Source organism: Carassius auratus, chromosome 19, assembly GCF_003368295.1.
Source record: "Carassius auratus strain Wakin chromosome 19, ASM336829v1, whole genome shotgun sequence".
NCBI lineage: Eukaryota > Metazoa > Chordata > Actinopteri > Cypriniformes > Cyprinidae > Carassius > Carassius auratus.
The window spans coordinates 11,328,347-11,351,739 of record NC_039261.1 but is presented as its reverse complement, the minus strand read 5'-3'; the positions used below and the strand labels follow the sequence as shown (position 1 = coordinate 11,351,739).

General features: G+C 37.9%; 1 protein-coding gene across 1 annotated transcript in view; it reads right to left on the bottom strand.

The window, feature by feature from the left end:
- The window catches only part of csmd2 (CUB and Sushi multiple domains 2), a 280,903-nt gene that overhangs the window by 17,204 nt on the left and 240,306 nt on the right, over positions 1–23,393 (bottom strand). The window contains exons 46-56 of the mRNA XM_026288864.1: positions 23,005–23,118; positions 14,733–14,921; positions 12,488–12,634; positions 9,210–9,398; positions 7,605–7,790; positions 7,108–7,302; positions 6,623–6,796; positions 6,345–6,518; positions 6,060–6,233; positions 3,071–3,259; positions 2,770–2,943 (exon numbers count right to left, since the gene is read on the bottom strand). Coding sequence (XP_026144649.1) covers positions 2,770–2,943; positions 3,071–3,259; positions 6,060–6,233; positions 6,345–6,518; positions 6,623–6,796; positions 7,108–7,302; positions 7,605–7,790; positions 9,210–9,398; positions 12,488–12,634; positions 14,733–14,921; positions 23,005–23,118 — 1,905 coding nt within the window. The remainder of the gene's footprint in view (positions 1–2,769; positions 2,944–3,070; positions 3,260–6,059; positions 6,234–6,344; positions 6,519–6,622; positions 6,797–7,107; positions 7,303–7,604; positions 7,791–9,209; positions 9,399–12,487; positions 12,635–14,732; positions 14,922–23,004; positions 23,119–23,393) is intronic.

Below are 23,393 nucleotides of genomic sequence, written 5' to 3'. Positions count from 1 at the left end.
CAAACTTGCTCTCTATTACATTAGGTTTTCATTTAAAGAGGTTAACTGAGGTTTACACAAGATGATGAGTAATTTCATTCATATTTATTGAACAACTCTCTGCGGTAGACCTGGCAAAGGAGATGAAAAAGAGGCAACACAGCGGCTTGGTTAAGGTGATAATTTACTTTGGATAAGAAAGCACCAGGGACAGAAAATTTCCCTTAATTCGCCCTCTTATAATGCCGACCCATGTGCTCCATGGTGTTCTTCAGCAAATCCTCTTATTTTGATCCACTGATGCATTTACAAATGATCTTTCTATTCCCTTTATATCCTCTGGTAATGCTCAACAAAGAATCACTAATTTGAAATGAATGGTGAGTCTTTTGGTGAAGGGCGAAGTAAATATTAAAGAAATACTAGTATTTATATAGCGCATATCGTCTTCAGAAACTCACACTGACAGGCCAGTTATTAACCACAAGATGTCTTGCAAAAAAAAGCCTAATGCACTTTTTGACAGCTGACAGGAAGAAACAGCAATCTTTCGAGAAATGTGAATGTTATGAATTGTGACATTAACCTGTCAGTGGTTTTACAGCCAGGGATGAAGCTCTTCTGGCATATCTGAGGGCTGCAATAGACTGATGTGTTTATAGTGGAGCAGGGCAGCTCATTACCTGGCAGGCATGTGGGAGTCTGTGTCGCCAAGCCCAATATGAGAAGATTAAACCAGTTTATGAGGGGACACACTCTTTACCCTTCTGGATGCTGCCTATATGGCGATATTGTATTACCACCCACTGATCTGGGCTGTAATCCTGAAGCCATTGATTCATCATCTCACACGCTTACGAGACTTCAGAGACTGTGCCATCTCAAATGTGAAAAATGGAGCCCATGCCCCACTATATATATATATATACACACACACACACACACACATTATATGGACAAACATATTGGGATACACATCTTAATTATTAAATTCAGGATTCAAGTGTTTCAACAAGACCCATTGCCACAGGTGTATAAAAATCAAGCACCTGGACATGCAGTCTGCATTGTTTTTTTTTATTTTATTATTATTATTTACATTTTTTTTATGAGGAAAATTATGTTTTGAAGAGCTCAGTGAATTCAAAGTGTGTTACCTATGCCTGAATGCCACCTTTGTAATAAGCCATATATATATTTATGTATATATAAATATATATTTATATACATGTATTTATATATTAAATGTATATTTATTGTTTTTATAATCATTATGAAGTTAGCAAAAATATTCCCTCTTTTCTCTTAAGTTTACATTCCCTTGTGAGAGAATCTGTGAGTCTCTTTCATAACTACAAAAAACATAGGAGGGTTAATTAAATATAAAAATAAAATCAAAAACTGTTTTATTAGTACTTTGATTTAATACTGCCCTGAAGACATGGCATATTTACATGTACTCCACAAGACAACATATTTAACTCAATTTACACAAACTATCTTGTTCAAATGTTTTCATGAACACAAGTAACCTTTGTGATAGCTGTGTATAAGTCCTTGCTTTGACCTGAGTTGCAAAGCTGGATCTCAACATCATACAGTCATTGTGATGAAGGACACAAATTAGCAGAGCCTGCTGGGAAACCAAAGAACCTGCAGTACCTGAAAGTTTTTTGGCAGCTTCACTGCTCAAGACAAAATCGGGACTCAATGACAAATAATGTTTTACAAAGAAAGTAGTAAGTCTAATGTGTGTACATATAAAAAATTACAATGCGATATATATTTTAAATATTTTTATATACCAATAAATTAATATGATTGTCACTTTTGTGAAAAAAATCATTTTCGATTTTTAAGACATAAGTGTTCATTGAATGGATTGTAAAATCGATTTTCCATGTCTAAAAAATAAAAAGACGTTTCCTTTTTCAACATCAAATAACGGACGAACGTAAAGAGAGCGCTGGAAACGCACAAGTCAGCAATATTTCTCATTTATTGGCATGAAGTTTCTTGACTTGAGAAACAAGCCATGTGTGTTTTTTTAATTGAATGTTACCGACACTAGGCAGGCATATTGTAATCCGCAAAAAGGCGCAAAATAAGGCCATTACAAATTTATTGGACAGGAAAACAAGTCGATCAACATTTTCGGGGTCAAGAGGGGAGCGTTTTTTATTCACTATATGTCCAGCTGTTGAGAAGACGCGCTCCGACTGCACTGATGTCCCAGGGACACTCAGGTACAGCTGCGCAAGGTGGGGGTATTACTGCCAATTTTCCACCACAAAAGCCGGTCGCTGCCAGCTTGCAATGGTCCTTTTCATAACTCATAAATCGTCTACTGCACCGCGAGACCTCCAGATGCGACCTTTACATTGACTAACACTGAAATCATTCGCGCCAGACGCTCTATTCGCTTTTGGTGTGAACGCAGCCTAAGAGGTCACTTTCGACGTCAATGGGTCTTATAGGAGCGTAAAATTGCTGGTATTTTCTGTCTAGCTTTCGCAAGGCATAATGCACTTTCGAAATTCTTTATGTTCTTTTTCTGCTTGTTTGTGAGTTTTGTTACATCTATATATTTTAATTTTTTAATTATTTTAAAATTATTAGTGTAAATATTTGGTTAAAATCGATTCCCCATTTTCATTTTCGAAACCTTTTTTGGTTGGTCCGATCGATTGTGCAATCGATTTTCGAACTAAAAATGACAGCCCTACTAAATAAAAACAACAATGAAGACAGACAGACGAGTATGTTGAGAAGGGAAAAGATGTGAAGTACCAGAGCAATGTGGCAGGGAGCCGCTCCACTGGCCGTCCAGCTGGCACATGCGGGTGGTGTTGCCCACAATGCTGCGCTGCCCGATGCAGCTGAAGCGGATAACGGAGCCCACTGTGCGCCTGTCCCCCGATATCTGTGCATACGGAGGCATGCTGGGCCGATCACATAGAACCACTGTGACATAAAAAAAGGGCAAACCTTACCTACAGTGCACACTGTCAGATCATGTGTTTAAACAATGCAGAGTAAAGAAGGTCATGAAATTATTTGAGTAATGGTTTATCAGGCTAAGATGACTTACAGAGGCACTTGGGTAGGGAACGGTCCCATGTGCCATCGCCTTGACAGCTCAGAGTGCTGGTGCCCAGCAGGTAGTATCCAGGGTTACAGCTGTAAGAAACTGTGGTCTGGAAACTGTAACGATGAGGCCCACTGGGCAGGACCTGTCTGACACCATTTTCAACATGTCCCGGATCAGTGCAGTTCACAACTGAGATGCAGATAGAGTGGGCGAGAGTAAGCAAGAAAGAAAAAGACACAGAGAAAGAAGGTTATGAAGAATGCTGTTAAGAAGACCACTGCAATACAAGTTTTTGTTGTTGTTGTTTCTCTGCAAGAACACATTAAATGGATCAAAAATAAAAGCAAATATATATTTATTAAATAATTCCTTTTTTTTTTTTTACTTTCAACAATCTTGAAATAATAAAAATAAGCACACAAATGTTGATCAACATTGATATTAAAAATTGTTTCCTAAGCACCTAATCAGCATATTAGGATGAATCCTGAAGGATCATGTGACACTGAAGACTGGAGTAATAAATGCTGAAAATTCAGCTTAGCCATCACAGGAATAAATTACATTTTAAGTAATTTACAGGCTTCTTTCAAAAACATTTAAAAAAAATGTACTGACACCAATTATTAAACAATGGTTCATGGCATAATGTGTCTTAATAATTTAAGTCAGAACTGTTTTTTTTTGTTTGTTTTTTTTGGGACATAATTAATTTATATTTAATTTAAAAGAGAGCTTTGTGTACATGTCTGCACAAATGATTATATATATATATATATACACATCTATCTATCTATCTATCTATCTATCTATCTATCTATCTATCTATCTATCTATCTATATATATATATACACATATATATATATACATCTATCTATCCATCTATCTATCTATCTATCTATCTATCTATCTATATATATATATATATATATATATATATATATACACACATATATATATATATACATCTATCTATCCATCCATCTATCCATCCATCCATCTATATATATATATATATATATATATATATATATATATATATATATATATATATATATATATATATATATATATATATATATAAATAAATAAGTAAACAGGCATCTATCCAGATATTAATAGCAATACATCTCCTCTGTTCAGTCCCAGTAAAATCTGCGTCCTTCTCCACAACAAGCCAATCTAAATGATGGGCAACTGTGGCATGCAAATCACATTCAACACTCATTTTTGGCCTTGTTCATGCCATTAATTGATTTGTGCAATTTCTTTAGCGAATTGTGTGAAATAAAATGACGCTGCCAGTGGGCAGAGATTATTTCTGATATCCAACCAAACACTTTCAACCACACAAAATGACAGAAAAAGACGATTTACAAAGAAGATTAAAGGCTTCTAAAAAAAACTTCTGTAAATATTTGAAACCACATGAACACAAATAGTTGCTTCATTAACGGCTGGCTGAGGACATGAACTGGGATTAGAGAGAGGAGAGATGGAGACATGGTGCTGGTGTGTTAGCTACGAGCCAAAAACCAGCAGAGAACGAGAGAACAGAAGGACAAAAGTGCATGATGAAGAACCTAAAACAGAAATCAGCGTTAATTCATATTCATTCATGCACTAAAAAGAAACTAAATATACATTAAAGTGCAAGTGCAATTGAGCAGGCCAAGATAATAAGATGGGTCATCATGTTAAACTATGTTTTGTTTTTCAAGTACTTCAACTGATTCAAACTAATTCAGCTGAACACACTTCTGGAGACATTTTACGTTCAATTATGGGGAAACAGTCAAGTCGAATGAAGAGGACAGGCTTCCTTATTTGTCTCCAGAGTGTTCCTTCTGCTGTTTCAGGCCAGCAACGTTTCCTTAAAATCTCTCCGTTAGGGACAGCTTGTCAGCGGAATTAGACTTTCCAGGGTAGTAATGCATGCTAATGCCTTTAATAGCTCTTAGCAGAGCCAGCCAAAGCCATTTTCGATGATGCAACCATTTATAACTTAACTATACTAGCTGGATTTTCAACTAAAATGCTAATGGTTAAATTAGAAATAATTGCACACATAAAATCAATAGAAAGAAAGAAAAAGCAGAAAAAGAAAAGAAAAAAAAAACATGGGAAAACAATTTGTTTATTTGTGCTTGGCCATAATACAGTATTAAAATTGATGCTCCTGCTGGCCAGTGGCAATTTTTTGAGGATAGGTGGTTCAATTATCTACAGATATGAGTCTAACCAACTTATCTGTGTGGTTTGGGAGGCCATTTTAGCCGATAGAAGCGACTCACTCAGACACAAATTGGTGCTGATTAGCGGGGCTGTGCAGAGGCCTACTAAATTATTGATGCAGCTCCGAGCTCATAGCATTTTTTACCCGCTCCTTTTGTGCCATTAAACGGCCATCTTCCCACGCTCAGTGATAATGACGGACCATGATGGAGAGGAGACCGTGACTGATATGATCAGACCACTTCAACTTCCTCAGTCAGAGTAAACACACATTTATAATCTAAAGAAGGAATGGATGATGCAACGTCAAAGATTCAAATTAAGCTCATGCAGATCAATCAGAGTGATGGCATGCATTCATAACCTGTGCAATTGTTTCACTGTTGCCAGAAAATATTAAGCACACGACACTAATGACAAGTGATTTCTGAAGGATTAAAGCAGCTTCTACAGTCCTATGTATATATATATATATATATATATATATATATATATATATATATATATATATATATATATATATATATATATATAATGAAAAGCATTACTTTCATTATTTAAATGCTGTTATTTCTCAGTTAAGGACCATTAGAACGCGTACTCTTGTTCTGCACCATGCTGAGGTATAGAGCAGATTTGAATAGAGCAGTCAAGTTATTTTAACGTAACAGCACTATTCACATTTCCTTGTCAAGTTACACACATACAGTACACACTACGGATCACCACTGATGATGAAGCCACAGGACTTACTTTTACACTTAGGCAGAGCGTTGCTCCACTGGCCGTTGGGCTGACAGTGAGATTTGATTGCACCCTGCAGAACATAACCAGGGTTGCAGGCAAAACGCACAATGTCGTTCAGGTTAAACTGCATTCCCTGGGTCACACCATTAGCAGGGGTGCCTGGATGTCCACAGGTGATGGCTAACAGAAAATCAGAGCGACATATTAATATCCATTTACATGATTATTTTATTTCTCAGAGGAATGCAACTGTCAAAAGGCGTCATATCAGGCTGCTTAAGCAACACTTACGGACACAGACAGGAGTCTTTCCGGACCAGCGGTGGTCCTGCTCACAGATGCGAACAGACACGCCGATGAGTCGGAAACCAGGATTACACTGGTAAACGACACTGCCTCTGTAGTTGTAATTCTCTCCGATGATCTGGCCATTCACAATAGGCTCTGGTGTGCCACAATGCCCAGCTGTTGAAGAAAAATACCGTAAATGCTCATTTAGAGAACATAAGGGTACATTTTCTCATTTCTTTTACATGATGGAGTCCCATAATGGAAGTAAAGAGACTCACCAAGACATTGGACCTCAGCTCCACTCCACAGGCCATTGGACATGCACTCTCTCACTCTGGAGCCCACCAGAGTATAACCCGTGTTACAGGAAAAAATGGCAGTCGCTCCGTACACGGTTAATGTTCCTATTTTATTCCCATTCGGAGGGGTTCCAAGGTCACCACAGGAAATGACTAGGTAAAATCAGATAAAAAATGTATTAGTATTATTATCATTATTATTATTTTTTTACTATGAACAGAATTTCATTTTAAAGTCCTGAAATTGACCCCACCCCAACCTTTATTTGGTATGTAAATTGAATAGCAAATTATATCATGACATACTAGATCAGGGGTTTTCAATTAAAGTTTGAAAATCCATCCATCCATTCTCCAAACCACTTATCCTAATTTAAATCAAAATTTTAAACAAATCCTCATTTGAAAATATTGTGGTCTCAACGCGTATGTCTTAATGTCACTAAAGTCAATACTCCACTCACTTTCACAGGACGGTTTCGGCTCAGGGTAATCCCAGGTGCCGTTAGCTTGGCAGCGTATGACCCTTTGACCCTTGTAGAAATATCCAGGGTCACAGGTCAGCATCATCATGGCCTCATATTTATTCTGCATGCCATAAATAAGCCTCCACCTCCCATGATCCACTGCGGAGTGGCCGATGTCGGGGCAGGTCACAGCTGGAGGGTCAAAGGTAGTAATACAGATTTGCTGTTTGGTTAAGACCTACAGCAACATATGTCTTATGTCCGTCCATCCTTCCATCCTTCCATCCATCCAGTAGTTTATTCTTTTGCAAAATTGTTCCATTAATTTCCATGTTTAAATTAAATTTTGATTTCAAGATTATATGTGGACTTTTCAAGTGAAAGAAAAAAGATAATAAATAATACCCATCAAGATAATACCCATTTTGTCTTTTCTTTCTTTTATCAATCTTTTATGTAAATAAGGACAGTGACTGGGGCGTTCAGGAACTCACGGACGCAGCGAGGGCGGGTCTCCATCGGGCTCCACCTCCCAGACTCTTGACAAAGCGTTGACACCGGCTGAGCATTGGCCAATCGGAAACCAGGATTACAAGAAAATGAGACTCTAGCGCTGAGAGTGAAGTCCTGCCCGATGACAGTGCCATTCACTGGTGCAAGGGGCATCCCACAGGAAACAACTGTGAAGGAGAGAAAGATTCTGACCTCAAAAACAAACTAAAATATTTTCTCACAAAACCCTAAGGAAAGTGGGTATTTTTTTTGCCATCACATTTCAAAGAACACTCAGTGTAAACACACTCCATGAACACACCAAAAGCAGCAATGCAACTGTGCAAACACAAGCTTGCAGTGGTTCTGGGAAGGTAAACAAGAGCAGCTAGAAAGCAACTGGCACAAGATGTAGATTACATCCGGACATGGACTAAGAACACAGTGAGAACGCCAACATTCTGTACAGCCACCAGCGAGTAAATACAGTATAAACACAACAATCTCTCTGGCCTCAACAAGTATTTGGGCACTTCAGCCATATGCAAATACAGAAATGTCTATGTCATACACAGCAAAATATAAATCAACATTCATTATTAAAAAAGCAAATACTGTAGAAACAGAAACAAAAAAAATATCTAAATAAACAAACAAAAATTTGCAGATGACACTTGGTTTGCTGTTTTATCATTGAATGCAACAATACAAATTTATTTTAAAAAGCTAACATTAAAAACAAAGCAAATACTAAAAAGAAAAAAATACTACAATAAATCACATTTTTAAATAATAATACAAAATAAAATAGTATTTTATTTTACATGACACCCACAAATCTCATCTGCCATCTTAATTTGACATTTAGCAATTGCTTCTATCCAATCTGATTTACAGTAAACTTACAGCAACAGTCCCTCGGGACCAACCCAAGGTTGTCTTTCTCAAGGCCACAATAGAAACGATTTCAGGATTTTTAGAGTTGATGATTGGTCCCTCGTTTGTTTGAACCAACAAACTTCTGATGTTCAGCCCAGACCAGTAACTACTATAGTCTCAGAGGTCATTATAATGCCTCTTCTTTCAAAGGACTGACACATAATGGATTTAATATCAAACTACTCAACTTTCAATCAATCATGAGTCAACTACATTCCACTTTCCAATACAAAAAGCTCCTTTCAGCATGTTCAATAGAGATGTCAATGTGCCTAAGGCATCTCACACCATCCCTGTCAAAGAGAAATTCACCTCTCTCACAGGTGAGGCCTTTGTTAGCCAGGAAGTGGTGATAAAACGAAGCAATTCAGAGACTGCAAAACGGCAGACCCCGTGGAGGCCGCTTCTTTAGTGGATGATAACTGCCTCTTTCTGAGGAGACTCTCCCATCGGACAGGACATTAGCACTAGTCTCGCAGCTATGGCTCCTGGCTAACCCATTTATTGTGATGAGCAATTTGACAGATGCAGCCAAGCCCTAAACATTGATTGAATACGGAATCAGCCACACCGGCGCCGGTCTTTCGCAGAGAGGGTTCAGCGATGAAAGGCGGATAATCGCCTCCAGACTTTGTCCAAGGTATTTCAGACAAGATTTTCAGACTCACCTTGACAAAGCGGCACTGGAGCGTTCCATTGGTAGATGCCCTGCGGGGAGCGGGTGCAGGTGGCGGTGGTCTGGCCAATCAGGTTGAAGCCCCGGTCGCAACTGAAGCGCAAGGTACTGCCAAGTTTTGTGCCTGTCTGGCTATGCACTGAGCCATTCACAGGAGGGTCTGGGGTACTGCAGTAAGCCGCTGTAGCACATACGAATGTAAACACAGCCAGAAGTCAAAAACACACGAGTCTGTGAAACCTGCTGCTTATTGCATTTTGATTCCTCATCCTGTTTACTGGAAATAGCGGATATTAATGCAGCCGGGAGCTGAGGTCTGATTAAAAAGACGCTAAATTGTAATTTCAAGTCTAAATTATAATTCAGAATACAACGAGAGTCATTATACAAAGTTATGTTGTTTAGCATATGCAATCCAGGCCACATTCTCTCCTGTGGCACACGAGGCATCCGAGATCAGATCTTAGCAGGCTGTTCTGCTTGCAGACCAAACAAGAAAAAGAATGACGGTAATGATACCAGCATAATATTAAAAAAGGAGGTATGGAGGAAATTAGGAGGAAATGGGGCAGGAATGCAATTTGTCGCATTATTAATCGCTATGACCGCATTACAAGCCTATCTGTTTCACGAGTTCACATATTCATATAACCCTTCAGTGCTACAGGTAAACAGGTTTGGCTAGCTGCCCGTAATGCAGGGACCTGAGGAAGTCGCCCCCTGGACTATTTAATTAATGAAAGTTAATTAGTATTAGATTAGTGGAGGTTTCCTGGAAAAGGAAGAGAGGAAGACTAATACAAATCATTTTCTTAAGCTTTATTTTTTTGTTATAAAACAAGCAAAGTTAACTTGCAAAGGCAAACTGCACAGAAAACTCATTCTAGGTGTATTCAAGATACACTATGCAAAGGATGATGCAAAAATACTGATTGAGAAAATGATTTTCTGCAGTTCAAGCAGCCGCTTATGTATATCCCCCCGTGTTGGATTAGATGAACAAACTCTTGCAGAACTTCCATTTAAATGCCATTAAAACAATTCTAATTTCAGTCCAACACAATGTCTAGCAATGATGATTTCCTTTCGGAGAGTGAGGGAGCTCTCACACAGGACACATTCTGGCATTGAAAACAGCAAGATGGCAATAAAAGGCAATAAAATGGAATGGAGCAAAAGGGTCTTGAGACATTTTTTTTTTTTTTAAGCTGAACAGCTGTTAGCTATAGCTACATTAAAGTCATATTAAATACACTGTAATGGCAGGAGACTACGCAATAATCAAACATGCCCGTCTGAAACAAGTACATGGATAGACGAAAAAAAAAAAAAAAGACAGATAGAAACAACATCAACACAGAAAAAGAAAACTGCACTCATCAAGTCATTTCATGGAAATGTAGCTCTTCACAGAAAATGTAAAAAGTAAACGCTGACCTATCGTGGGACAAAGAAAATAAATAAATAAAGATAACAGTAATGGAGGGGAAACCATCACGTTTTACAAGGCACACATCTTTCTAATGCTCAAACCACTGAGACACAAAATGTTTCCAGCTTCTCGTCCATTAGCCCCGACTGGAGATTATAGATAATGGACGAATTTGAAAGTTTACACATCACATACCTGTTGTAAAACTTTGAATAAAAGCTGCACTAATGGTTTAAATGGCGTAGAGTGCGGTTTTAGAGCGGTTTTGTTCTGTGATAGAGCAGGTGCTGCCCTCTGAATGGCTAAAAAGACTATTGATTGTTGGCCACAGAGGTCTAGCTTTAAGAGAAGCCTTCGTGCTCAAATACTTTGTGCATCTACGTCAGCCTGTCGCGGTGCTGTTTCCTACCTGACTGTAACCCAAGAGCCCCGGCTTTGCATTTAATAGTTGCGATACAAAATAAAACTTTCATGCTCCTTGGCCCTTGTTTTTAATAAATTACAAAGTTGATGCTGTCAATCTTCAACCTTTAACATGCACTCTTCTTTTTCCAAAGAAAGGCCTTCAAACTTTTCAAAGCCAGTCATTTAGCAAACCTCACACAGGTGATGGTGGGAAGAAAAGGTCAGGATATGAAAAGAAAAATTAAGAGAGGAACAAAAGAGAGAGGGAGGCGGAGTGAAAGGAGCCGCTACAGTTGATGAACTAACAGCCTGTGGAGATAAAAGATGGATTGAGAAAGAAAACGGTACGAAGCTTTGAATCTGTCCCACCATCTGTTTTTGTCCCACCAAGGTATCGCTACAGAAGGGAAACCATATTGAGGAGGGAAACCTAGGTGTGCTGCCGCTGCTAACCCAGACTGTCACAGAGCCCTATATCAAAAATCCATCATGCGAGGAGAGAGCGGAAAAAGCTAAACAAAGCTGATGCCGAGAAAAAGGACCCTGATGAGCCAGACAAAGAGGTGATTAGTCATTCTTCTGAAATGCTAATGATTAGGAGCATACGGAAACTTTTTCAATATTTACGGGGGAATAACTCATTTAGAATTACGCCATTGCTCATGAAACGGTGCAATCAGGTCTTGATAGCTCGTGGCGGTGTTTCCTGCGTAATTCTGATTTTGCAGCAGGGAGTCATAATTGGTTGTTTTGTGAATGCATATCTTTAACTGTAAGCTGTCATAAACATTCAGGCAGTCGAGGAGTCATCTGATTTGTAAGATGTAGTCATTTGTAAACCGAACCGATAACTCTTTTTGGCCGATCCATTAAAAGATTTGGCTCATAAGAGTCATTTGTTCATGACTCAAACTGCACTAGTTACACTGTACGCTTGTTTTCGCAAGCAGGATGGGAAGACGTAATAGTATTATTTCACAGTACCTAGTCTTGTTTAAATTCAATCGTTTTTAAGATGCTACAAGAAACCATCCTATAAAGCTACCCGAGTAACCATGCTCAGGTGTACCTTAGACAAAACTTTTAAATGCAAAGGGTGGTCACACCAAATGTTGTTTTAATTCAGTTAATTGACAAATACAATCTTTTTATGACTATTTTTGAAAACACCCTAACTTTTTAAACTAATATTCCACAGTACTGTACTTTGTAGGAAGATTTCTTCAAGTGTCTTGGAGACGTTTGCCTTGTTTTCCTAGATTTAGCCTAAGGCTTTTGCACAGTAGTGTGTGTGTGTGTGTAAATGAAATATACAGTTCACCGTATTGTTTGCATGCATTTGGAAATACATCTCTACTTCTAATTTAAATCGAAACTAAATGAATAAATCCAAATACAATCAGTGTGTTTTAATGATGTGTTTGAATACTCACCGGAGTAGCGGATTCGAAAGCCCTTGTGGCTGGAGGTGTGATCAAAAGACCAGTGCAGGTAAACCTTGTTTGCAGTGCTAGTAATACTGAAGGGAGATGAATAGTTCCCACTCAGAGAAATGAGCAGTGGACTCTGTCTTGATGGACCTGCAGGATAAAGCAAAGCATAAAGTTCCCATGTATGTGATGATGCATCTCTGGTGAACAACTCAGCTGTGAATTTAAAATGCATAGATTCTATTTAGATTGACTAAAAGTTGGAGTACATATGAACTTGGGAATCATACACAAAAAAAAGAAAGAGAAAATAAAAAACAAATAAAATGGTTTATTATATATTTTTCTAATATTTTGAACTGAAAAAAAAAAAATCTCGAATCTCTCGCTGTCACTATCCGTAGCCACATATCTTACAAACTTCAAATTGACATGTTTACAACCAGCAGTGATAACAGTGGTGTGTTCCTGTCACAACACAGCCTCTCCACCTCTCATGGTTAATGCTGAGTGACAGGGCTCTGTTCATAAACTTCACTGGAAGCACTTTCAGATCAGCTGAACTCTGATTCAGTCCAGAGAGGTGTGTGTGTGTGTGTGTGTGTTAAAGGCCATTCCTGACATCATGTTAGCGTCTGGGCCAAGCTGCAGGGAGGTAAAGGGATCTGGTGTGATCTGGCTGGATTTGGCATGTTGTGAAAAGCAAAGTCTGCTTCGTGGCGCAATGGGAGTTGAAAGCGTAATCAGCATTGAGCATGCCAGCTCCCCTCAGGAGTAGCTCACACTGCTCCCAGATGACAAGCGAAAAAACACCAGCAGAGGCGCTTTATCAGCCTCAGAAAAAAGTGTGTTGCACAAAATGATTCTGTGAGGTCCGGCTGTCACATACTGCACTCTCAGAAAAAAAAGTAAATAAAAAAAAAGTAACTGTTTTCTGAGAGTGTGTTTTTTTTCTCTTTTTAACAATGCTTAGATTTACATTACATCATTTGAGTTACTACAAGAATAAATAATATTTGGGGTAGAATTTCAAACTCTGACTAAATTTCAGAAAACGTAATGCCCAATACAATATACATTGACGTTACCATTAAGTTTTGGGTCAGTATGTTTTTTTTTTCTTAATAAACTAATACTTTTGTTTAACGTGGATGCATAAAATTGATTCAAAGTGACAGTAAAGACATTATAATGCAAGCTATTTTATTTTAAATATATGATGTGTGTTTGTTTTTTTTTTCACTTTGTATTCATCAAAGAAGAACCCTAAACATATCATTGTTTCTACAAAAATATTAAGCTGCACAACGATTTTCAACACTGACATGGCCACACATTAGTTTGGGGACCATTAATAATTTTTTCTTGGCCATCAAATCAGCATTTTATAATGAGTCCTGAAAGTTTATGTGACACTAAAAAGAAGTATTTCCTCTTAAAGAACTGAATTTGTTCAAAATGCAGTCTTACTGAGCCAAAGAGACTGTTAAACGCCATGTTCACAATATGCAACAAGACTGCATGATTTTCATTGTTTAATAAATTATATTACTGGCTGTAATCTTTATTCATTTGCACTTTATTTTATTCACCTTTATTTTCCATATTTATATTTATTTTCAAATGGCAACATTTCGAATGCTGTATGGGGGTGTGGGGGGAGGTTTTTTTTGCATGACTTAGCCATGGGCCACTTTAATGATGCTTAAAATGTGATGAGCCTCCATGTGTATAAGATGACCCTTCTGACCTGTAATCCACTTCCTAATCTCAGTCTAAATGGGATCACTTTGACCCCAGTAAAGCCACTGACCTAAGCCTGACCCTGAACAGACCTCTGTTGGCTAAAGCAATTTCCTTTGCCTTTTACAAAAGGTTTACACTGTGTAAAAGCGAAGGTCATCCCTTTTGGCCTCTCTTCAACTGTCTATCTTGCTCAACAGCGCAAGGTTACCTGTGAGGTGCATGTCAGTAATTGTATTGAAAGGAGAAGAAAAAAACACTCCTTTGTGACCAAAAACCATGTCAGAAGTAGTTTCGCTATGATGTTTGTACCGTGATTCAATCTCATCATAAAGCTTTATTTATTTTTATGACATGAACATTGTTACAAAATAGATAAGCAACATATAACACTGTATAAACAAAACAGTTTTCAATATTGATAATGAGCAGCGAATCAGCATACAGTATTAGGATGATTCTTAATAAAAGATATGTGATAGATTTATGTTATGAATCCACTCACCGTCAAAGATCTCCAGCTCATCAAACTGTCTGCTGGTCTGGAAGTGTTCAATGGTGAAAGTGACATTGTATCCTGAATCCACCTTCACCACCCAGGAGCAGGACTCAAAGTGCGGCAGGCTGCTGCCCGGTGACTGACTCAGGATTATTCCTGTGGAGGCTGTCAACACCTCGTTCATAGGACAGGTGACTGTGAGAAAGACAGACAATAGGTACTTCAGCTCAATACATTATTACATACAAATTATAGGAAACAAAAGCATTTTCTTTTAACTTTCCACAACTAAACATCAGCAATGGTACCCACAATGTAAAATGCTAAGATTTAAAGGTCCTGTTCTTCGTGATCCCATGTTTCAAACTTTAGTTAGTGTGTAATGTTGTTGTTAGAGTATAAATAATATCTGTAAAATTCTGAAGCTCAAAGTTCAATGCCAACCGAGATATTTTATTTAACAGAATTTGCCTACATCGAACGACCAGTTTAAACTACATCCCTCTAGTTCCTGCAGTAATGACGTCACTAAAAAAGTTTTTTGACTAACCTCCGCCCACAGGAATACACCAAAAAATGGGCGTGGTCTTGTGGTCTGCACAGAGAAGAGGAAGAGTTGCGCTTGAAGAGTGCGTTTGGTCGCAATGTCGTCAAAACGCTGTTATTTTCATCCCAGAGTCCAATAAACTTTTTTTGGACTTCCCAGGGACGATGTACTTAGAGATCAATGGTTACAATTTTTGTTTAACTCGGTTCCCGAAAATTATTACACAAAGGGCAACGCTGTTTAGCTTTATTAACTAGATGGTAGCACTGTGCCAAAAAATCAAATGCGATTTTCATGCGCATCTCGTCAGTAAAGGCATTCTGTGATTAGAAGTACATCTCCAGCACGTGCGTTCAGATCAGGATTGCCAGGTTTTCAAAACAAATCCTGCCCACTTGCTTCTCAAAACTACTCCAAAACTAGTCCAATCGCGTTTCGAGGAGGGTGACGTGCGCTAAGCTGGTGTCGAATCACAACACAACCGCTGGCACAATCAGAACTCGTTACGTATTTCTGAAAGAGGGACTTTATAGAACAAGGAAGTCATCAGCCCGTTTTTATGACAGTGAAAACAGAGGTATACTGCTAAGTGAATTGTGTGAAAAATACTGTGTTATTTAAAACAAAGCGAACACATGTTATATTGCACACTGTAAACACAATCAAATCTTCAAAAAAAAAAAAAAATCACGAAAAACGGGACCTTTAACTGTTAAAGACAGTAACAATCAAAGCAACCTACAGATGCTCAATTGCCCAAGGAATACATGAAAGAAACCTTTACCAAGAAAAACAAAAACACAATTACAGATCTATAGCTTCATTCAATATGATGCTTCAGATGCAACAGAAAGTGTGCGGCTTATTGATCTCCCAACAATTCAAGGCCCAATACAGTCTTCCATGTACATGCCTTTGGTAAAGCACGTCAGCACCCCAGGCCAGTCTGTCATGACACTGGGAGGATTGATCGCTGTTGTTCGCACAGCTGTAACGCCTGGCTCAACCCCTCAGTCTGCGGTTTCATCTCTCAGTCATTGAAATTCCTCAGAGGCCCGCTGTGACATTTCCCCACACTTTTACCTTGAATTATCAGGCTTTATTCAGTGGCCCGTATTGGGCGCTTCTCTCAAATCTCGGAAGCCTGTCTCTTATTCTCTCAGCAGCTGTCAGAATACAAAGCAAGCATCCAAATACAAATCATAACATAAAAGGATAAACCCTCATCTCTGACACAATTCTATTATTTTGTCTCATTTCTTCATGACATGGATGAGAGGTCGCGTACGGCATGTCTCAAGCCGAACCCCGTATCAGACAGGAAGGGATTGTTATTATCAAATATTTATGACACTTAGGTTTCGGATATGAAATATGGATTTTCTATTACTTTTCTTGCTAAATAAACACGCTGGTGTGAATACTTCACGATTGAGTTGAGATCTGAATGAGATTATCACCACGGAAGAATTGAGAATTTCTAACCTCACCGCTCACCTCTGCTGATCAGAATATCGATGGAAGCAGAGCGCTAAAACCCTGTAAATAACATGACCCTCAGTAAACAGTTTTGTTTCTATATTTGGCCTCTTTAATTGGTCTTTTAGTCAGTCGTTTAGCACCTTAATTGACTAACATTTAAGCCCACGGGTCTGTGGACTGATTAGGATGGACGTTAATCAAAGCAATAATTTCATGCATGCTGTGCACTGTCCGGCTTTACGTGTCAAACCTGAGATAAGTTATTCTTATAATTACATTCAGGTTCACAGTCCAGTGAATTGCTCTGGTGACAATGATTAAATTATAAAAAAGTTGCTTTGAGAATTGATAAGATGTAAATCACACTTGTGGTCTCTTTATTTTTTGGTCTTTTGAGATTGAGCTTGAGCTCAGGGGATATGCAGGGACGGTACGGTTGCTGCTTTGACACGTTTCCTTTACGAGGGTAAAATATAGAGGCTCTGGGAATGGCTGCAGGGCTCGGAGGCGATATAAAATCTGAATGCAGTTTCATTGGAGGACAAACATTATCATGGATGCATATCGATGCCCGTTTGAGCCTATCATCGCTGCATAAAGCCTAATGCGCTCAAGTAAAAAATACACCGCCAATAACCTACATCTGTGCATCCTGGAGCTCAAGCTCACAAATTACATTCTGTAAAGTGTGTGCGTGGGTGTTACGGATCTTTATTTGCTGCCACATACTGCACTTTGAAAGCTGGCTGTTAACCTATAACAAACAAAGATGTACTGTAAAGCAACCAACTGATAGATATGACAGGTCTTTTGCGAGCATGTTTAATATATCGTAACCGTTATAGGCCCTTGCAATATTCTTGATATTTACATTGTCAGTATATCCATGTTTAAATCAGTTTTTACTACAAAACATTAAAAAAAACTCGACATCTGTGCTAAGGGGTACATTATATATAATATACTGTATATTCTATGGAGAGGTGGAGCAGGTATGACAATACAGTAGAAATAGTTTTTTTTTTTTTTTTTTTGCTGGAAATTTAATCAGTTTAATGTTTTATGTATTCATTACTGGGTGATTTCAAATACCAACTACTATTCTATACTATTATTTTTTATTTTAATAATATCACTGTGAATAATGTTTAGAAAAAGTCTCCTGCTGATGAGTGCTGAATTTATTTGATCAAATAAATGCATAAATAATATTGTGAAATATTAAGTATCCTCTTTCTATTTGGATACATATTAAACTGTAATTTATTCCTTTGATGGCAAGCTGAATTTTCAGCATCATTACTCCAGTCTTCAGTGTCACATGATATATCGGACAGCATTCTATATGCTGATTTGCTGCTGTTATATTAAAAAAGGTTGTGCTGCTTAATATTTTTTTATGGATACAGTGATACATTTAGGATTATTTAAAAAAAATAGCATTTATCTGAAATGTATGTATAGTCACTGTTCACTAATTTACTGCTGCTGAATTAGGGCTGCAAAACAATTAACTGTGATTAATCGCGTTCAAAATAAAAGTTTACGTTTCCATACTATATGTATGCACTCTGTATATTTAGTATGTATATATAAATACACAGTACACTTTGTTTGTACAATGTACACTTTGTTTATATTTATAAATAAATATACACAGTACACACACACAGAATGTAAACAAACTTTTATTTTGAATGCAATTAATCGCGATTAATCATTTTGCAGCCCTATCCTGAATGAATCACTCCAAACTTTTATATGGTGGTGTATGCATGCCATCAGTGCAAAATGTAACACTTGGGTTAAAAACAGACTAAAACATTGCAAAATAGCTGATATGCTGCACAAATATATTGTGCTAAAGCAGAATCTCTTCCGACTGATGCATTCCTACCATCACACTGCCGAGCCCTAATTCCATTCTGCCCCAACAAAACAGGAGAGAGCATGACCCTCTAGACAGCAGCTCAGACAAAATCCTCATCATCCCAGGCCTTTCACTATGGCGGCAAACGGAAATTAACTCGCTCAGGTCGCCCTTATCCCCTAATCCACTTTGAAATGGACTGTCAAAGGCTGAATGTAAACAACAGTTTTGGTGACAGATTCTGACAGAAGAGGAGACGGCATGTCAAAACTGCTCCTCTAACAATGACAGCTGGAGATTATCTACTGTACAAGACGGGCTGGCATCTAAAAAGGGATTTTCAACTTAAAATGTCACCCTTCATGACAATGAATTGCAAATATGGCCCCCACAGATATATATATTCAGAAAATGGCAACATACTGCATTCATTTCATGATGTCAAAGAAAGGGTTGCTAGCTCAGGCTAAATTGTCCAATGAGAATTAAGTCTCTTCAAAGACTGCAATCAATATGAATCAATACATATAACAACTAATGTTCTGTTTGTAGTATAAAGTTAAAACGTTCTTACCAATGTTTTGTGTGATAATTTCCTACATAGTTTCATCCACAGTATGAACTTTAAGATTGCTTTAAATATTTGAAAGATGTGAAAAAAATACCCCTTTTTATTGTTTTGTTAATACCACAAATTTTGATCATTTATGAAAAAAAAAATTGTTTAAAACAATTCAAACATACAGATTCTGCACAGACTTTGATAAAAGAAAAGATGAAAAGCTTTTGCGAAGGTCGATTATTAGCCAAAAACATCTGTAAGGGTCAGTTAAGGACTATTTTGTCTGAAAAATAACTTGAATGAGTAATGCTTTGAAACATCTGAAGCTGAAAACATAAACATACACACATTTATTACATAAACACTGACTGTCTGAAAATGAATAAGAATGTGGAGATATTTTCACCATTTGTTCGAATTCAGAAGATGAAAGGCGCAGAAGATAAACCGATATTAACAGATTTATGTGTATGATGTGTGTGCATAGGAGTTTTCACATGCATTCAGTGACGTATATGATACAAAAGTGTATCATACATAATTTATAAACAGATTAATATTTAATATAAACTCATGGAACTATGAATAAGAGGAAAATACTACAAACAATTCTAAACTATTAAATAATATGAAAGAAAACAGCACTTAAATGCCATCAGGAGAAAAACTGCTTTGGGATTTTAATATCACCATGGTGACAGAAGGGTGGAATAACAAAATCAACATGCATGTGTGCATGACATTGTGCGTCACTGATAAAAAGCATGTTTTATTTAAGTATAAACACTGAACGTCTAGAAAGTGTGTGTTATGCTTAGAGAAAAGTAGTTACGTGAGGTTCTCCCACCCTTCATTTGCATAATGGCATGTGATGCACTCTCAGCATTCACAGACCTATTTTCTCTCTCCAAATATGAGAGATACATAAACAAGAAAAGCGAGGGGAACACTGAGAGAAAAAGGGAAGACAAAGCAATGCAGCATAAGTGTTTTTAAATGGGACTGCCTTTATGATTGGCTTTGACTAGACAGCTTGAACCAGGGTTATCATAAGCAGGAAACATATAAAACAAATCAGACAAAAGAAAAAAAGACATATCAAGCATCTGCTCATCAAGCACTTGTCACAAACACTGGGTAGGATTTGAAGAGACTGGCACAAGGCTATCGTGTTTATGTGTATGTCTGATTACTTCTGCAGAAGAAACAAGGAAGTTCTGGATGGGATTTTTTTTTGCATCAGAGAAGGGTTGAAAGAAGTAAGGAGATATATTTGATGGAAAGCAAGACATGATGTATTCAGCAAGAGGATGTGACAGATCAGATGTCAGGTACGTACAGAGAGCAAGAGAGCGGGAGAGAGAGAGAGAGAGAGAGAGAGAGAGAGAGAGAGAGAGATGGGGAGAAGCTGTGATTTAATAGCTGGGTGCACCTGCAGCCTGGATATCCTCTGCATCTCAATGAGCTTTGCGTTCCCTCTACCCATCACTGTCCTTCCTCTCTACTCTTTCAATCCCTCAGTTCTTCTCTCCGTATGCTTGCTCACACTTTCACTTGTTTTTCAGGAGCACAGAAAACAAATCTGTCCTTAAATCAAATATCAAAATGATCAATAGTCATTATATCAGGCCAACGGTTGCCATTAAATGTAGTCATGCACAAGCCATTTTAACTCTGTATGAGAATAATATTTAATGTAGGTAGTTTTTTTTTTTTTTTAAATGAAGCATATCACAGCCTGTCCATGTTGGCATTTGAACAAATTGGCTAGATCCTGCCACAGGAAAATAATGAATCAAAACACCATACAGAGTTTGACTGAATGTGTAGCCTTTGACGTCAAAGACAGGAAAGATTATGAAAGGTTAAGAATATTTTTGTCCTTGCTTTTGCCCCTTATTGGTTCAGTGTAGCCATATGGCAACACATTATTTTATTTTACTTTCTCGAACAAATTGCATTGCTGGAATTAAAAGGGCAGGTTTTAAAGAACACAAATAAAAAGCTGTTTTTAAACCCACATGACATTTGATTTCCTCCTAAACACTGCAAAGTGCTTTATTAAAAGATCCATACAGCAGGATTTTAAATGACTTTGTTCAAAATGATCAAATATAAGCACCGTTGTTTTGGAAAGTAAATGTAAACGGTCACAAGTAACAATCACATTTTGTTATTCATGTTTTTCATTGTCTTGCCAGTTTGATCCTATCAGAACAGAAACATTTCTCTCAACAGATGACTGATTTAAAGTATAAGATCACTTTCTTCCTCCTCCTCCTCCTGTCTCTCATTCCACCAGTACCTCAGTCTTTCCTGTCTCTTTCCCTCTGTGGTGTTTGACGAGGCAGGCATACTTAATGTGACTGACAGCCAGAGGCAGCACCCTGACCAAATGGAGCGGGTGTCAGCTGGCTATGTTGGCCTTCAGTATAAGGGGCTTTTCATATAGCCAAAGCAATTAACTGTCGACACCTAATTAATGTTAGGATGAATTACAAAGCTTCAGAGAGAGCTCTCCCACCATGAAGGTTGAGGAGGTACATGTTTGGGCCTGCTATACTACATAAAAAAAAAAAAAAAATCTAATTATATGTCCTCCCTCTTCACACTGCCCCAAACCTCATCCTCTGCCTGACATATGCTTAAGCTGGAAATGATAAAGCTTTTCTGCTTTCCTTTCTTCTTTTTCTAAAGGCCTTAATCAATTTCCGCCAAACAGCTGGACTGCAGCCAACAAATAGCTTCCGGTGAACGAACAGCCCAACTGCTTTTTATTTACATCACAGATGAGGCCAAACACAGGATGTATGTCTTGATATATGACGAGGTCCAAAATATGAGACCACATTTTAAAACTGGGATTCATAATGCTATTTAATATTGGAAACAAACAGTTATAAAACGGTGCTGATTACAAAATTTCTAATGGCAAAAAGGTTTTTCAGTCAGAAAAATGCCAATTAGAAACATTTTCCTTAGTGTCTGGTCTCAGACTTTTGAACTTTACCATATACATACATAGTCAGACCTACTGTACGCCATGAAGGCTAGCAAAGAGAGTTCAGAGAGATAATTCTTCTACGCTGAGAGCAGAGAGATAAACATAATGAGGAGGAACTGAGGGAGTTTATGGGAAATGCCATATCAAATCACATAAAAGCAGCTGGAGGAAAGGTAGATGAGCGTTTAGCATACTCATGGGGTTTGCTTGACAGGCTCTGAGGTATTTCATCCCACCTCTAAGCCAACAGCAATAATGAAGCTTCATATAGCACAGAACCAACTATCATGATCAATAGACCCATCATGCATTGCAACACAGTGGGGGTATATTTTATAGTATATAAAGTGAAGGACTGGTCTTTTGTAAAATGCAGAGGGCGGAAGTCACAAAGAATAAAAAAAAAAATGCTTATGGTTAGTGAATACTGCGCACATATTCACATCAAAGTACTACTTTATGAACCAACTGTTTGTGTATTCACCAAGTGTATTCACCCCAGTGAGTAGTTTAACCAATATGAAAATGACTTCTTTCTTTTCTTTAACAAAAATTGATAGAATGGAGCCTAACTGGCTTCTATTGTATGGATAAAACAGTTTACATGAAGAAAGAAGAAAGGATGATGTTTCATGATAGCTAAAGCTGGTTTAGGTTTGTTAGGTGGTGGTTTACCTGGCATAATTGTGTCAAAACCCAACCGAATTTGTCTTTATCATAAACCGGGTTGACCAAAGGTCTTAGTAGTCAAGCAAAAGAAAAACACCATACTGGGAACCAAAAAAAAAAACTATCAAGAGATGTGTAACTTACTATCACATGAAGGTGGCGGTCCTTCAAACTCAAGATGAGTCCCCAGGCGACAGGTTTGAATGCTGTTCCCATTCAGATGATATCCTGGTAGACATCTGTACCGCACAATATCACCTGTGGAAAGAGAAAGAATGAACTTTATCAACTGTCTTTCAGATGCACTTCATACTTCTGAAATATTATGGAGAACATGGGATTTCTGAGGAACTCGAAACGACAGGAGCAACATCTGGCTGTTCCTGTTGTTGCCTCACTCATAACTTGATGAAGGCCATGTCCCCTCGCTGTCTCGCTTAATGGCTGACTGTAACAATAAAAGAAAAAAAAAATGGAGAAGGAAAGAGGAGAAGGGAGACTCGACGTGCTGGCGCTGCATTGCAGTGTAATTA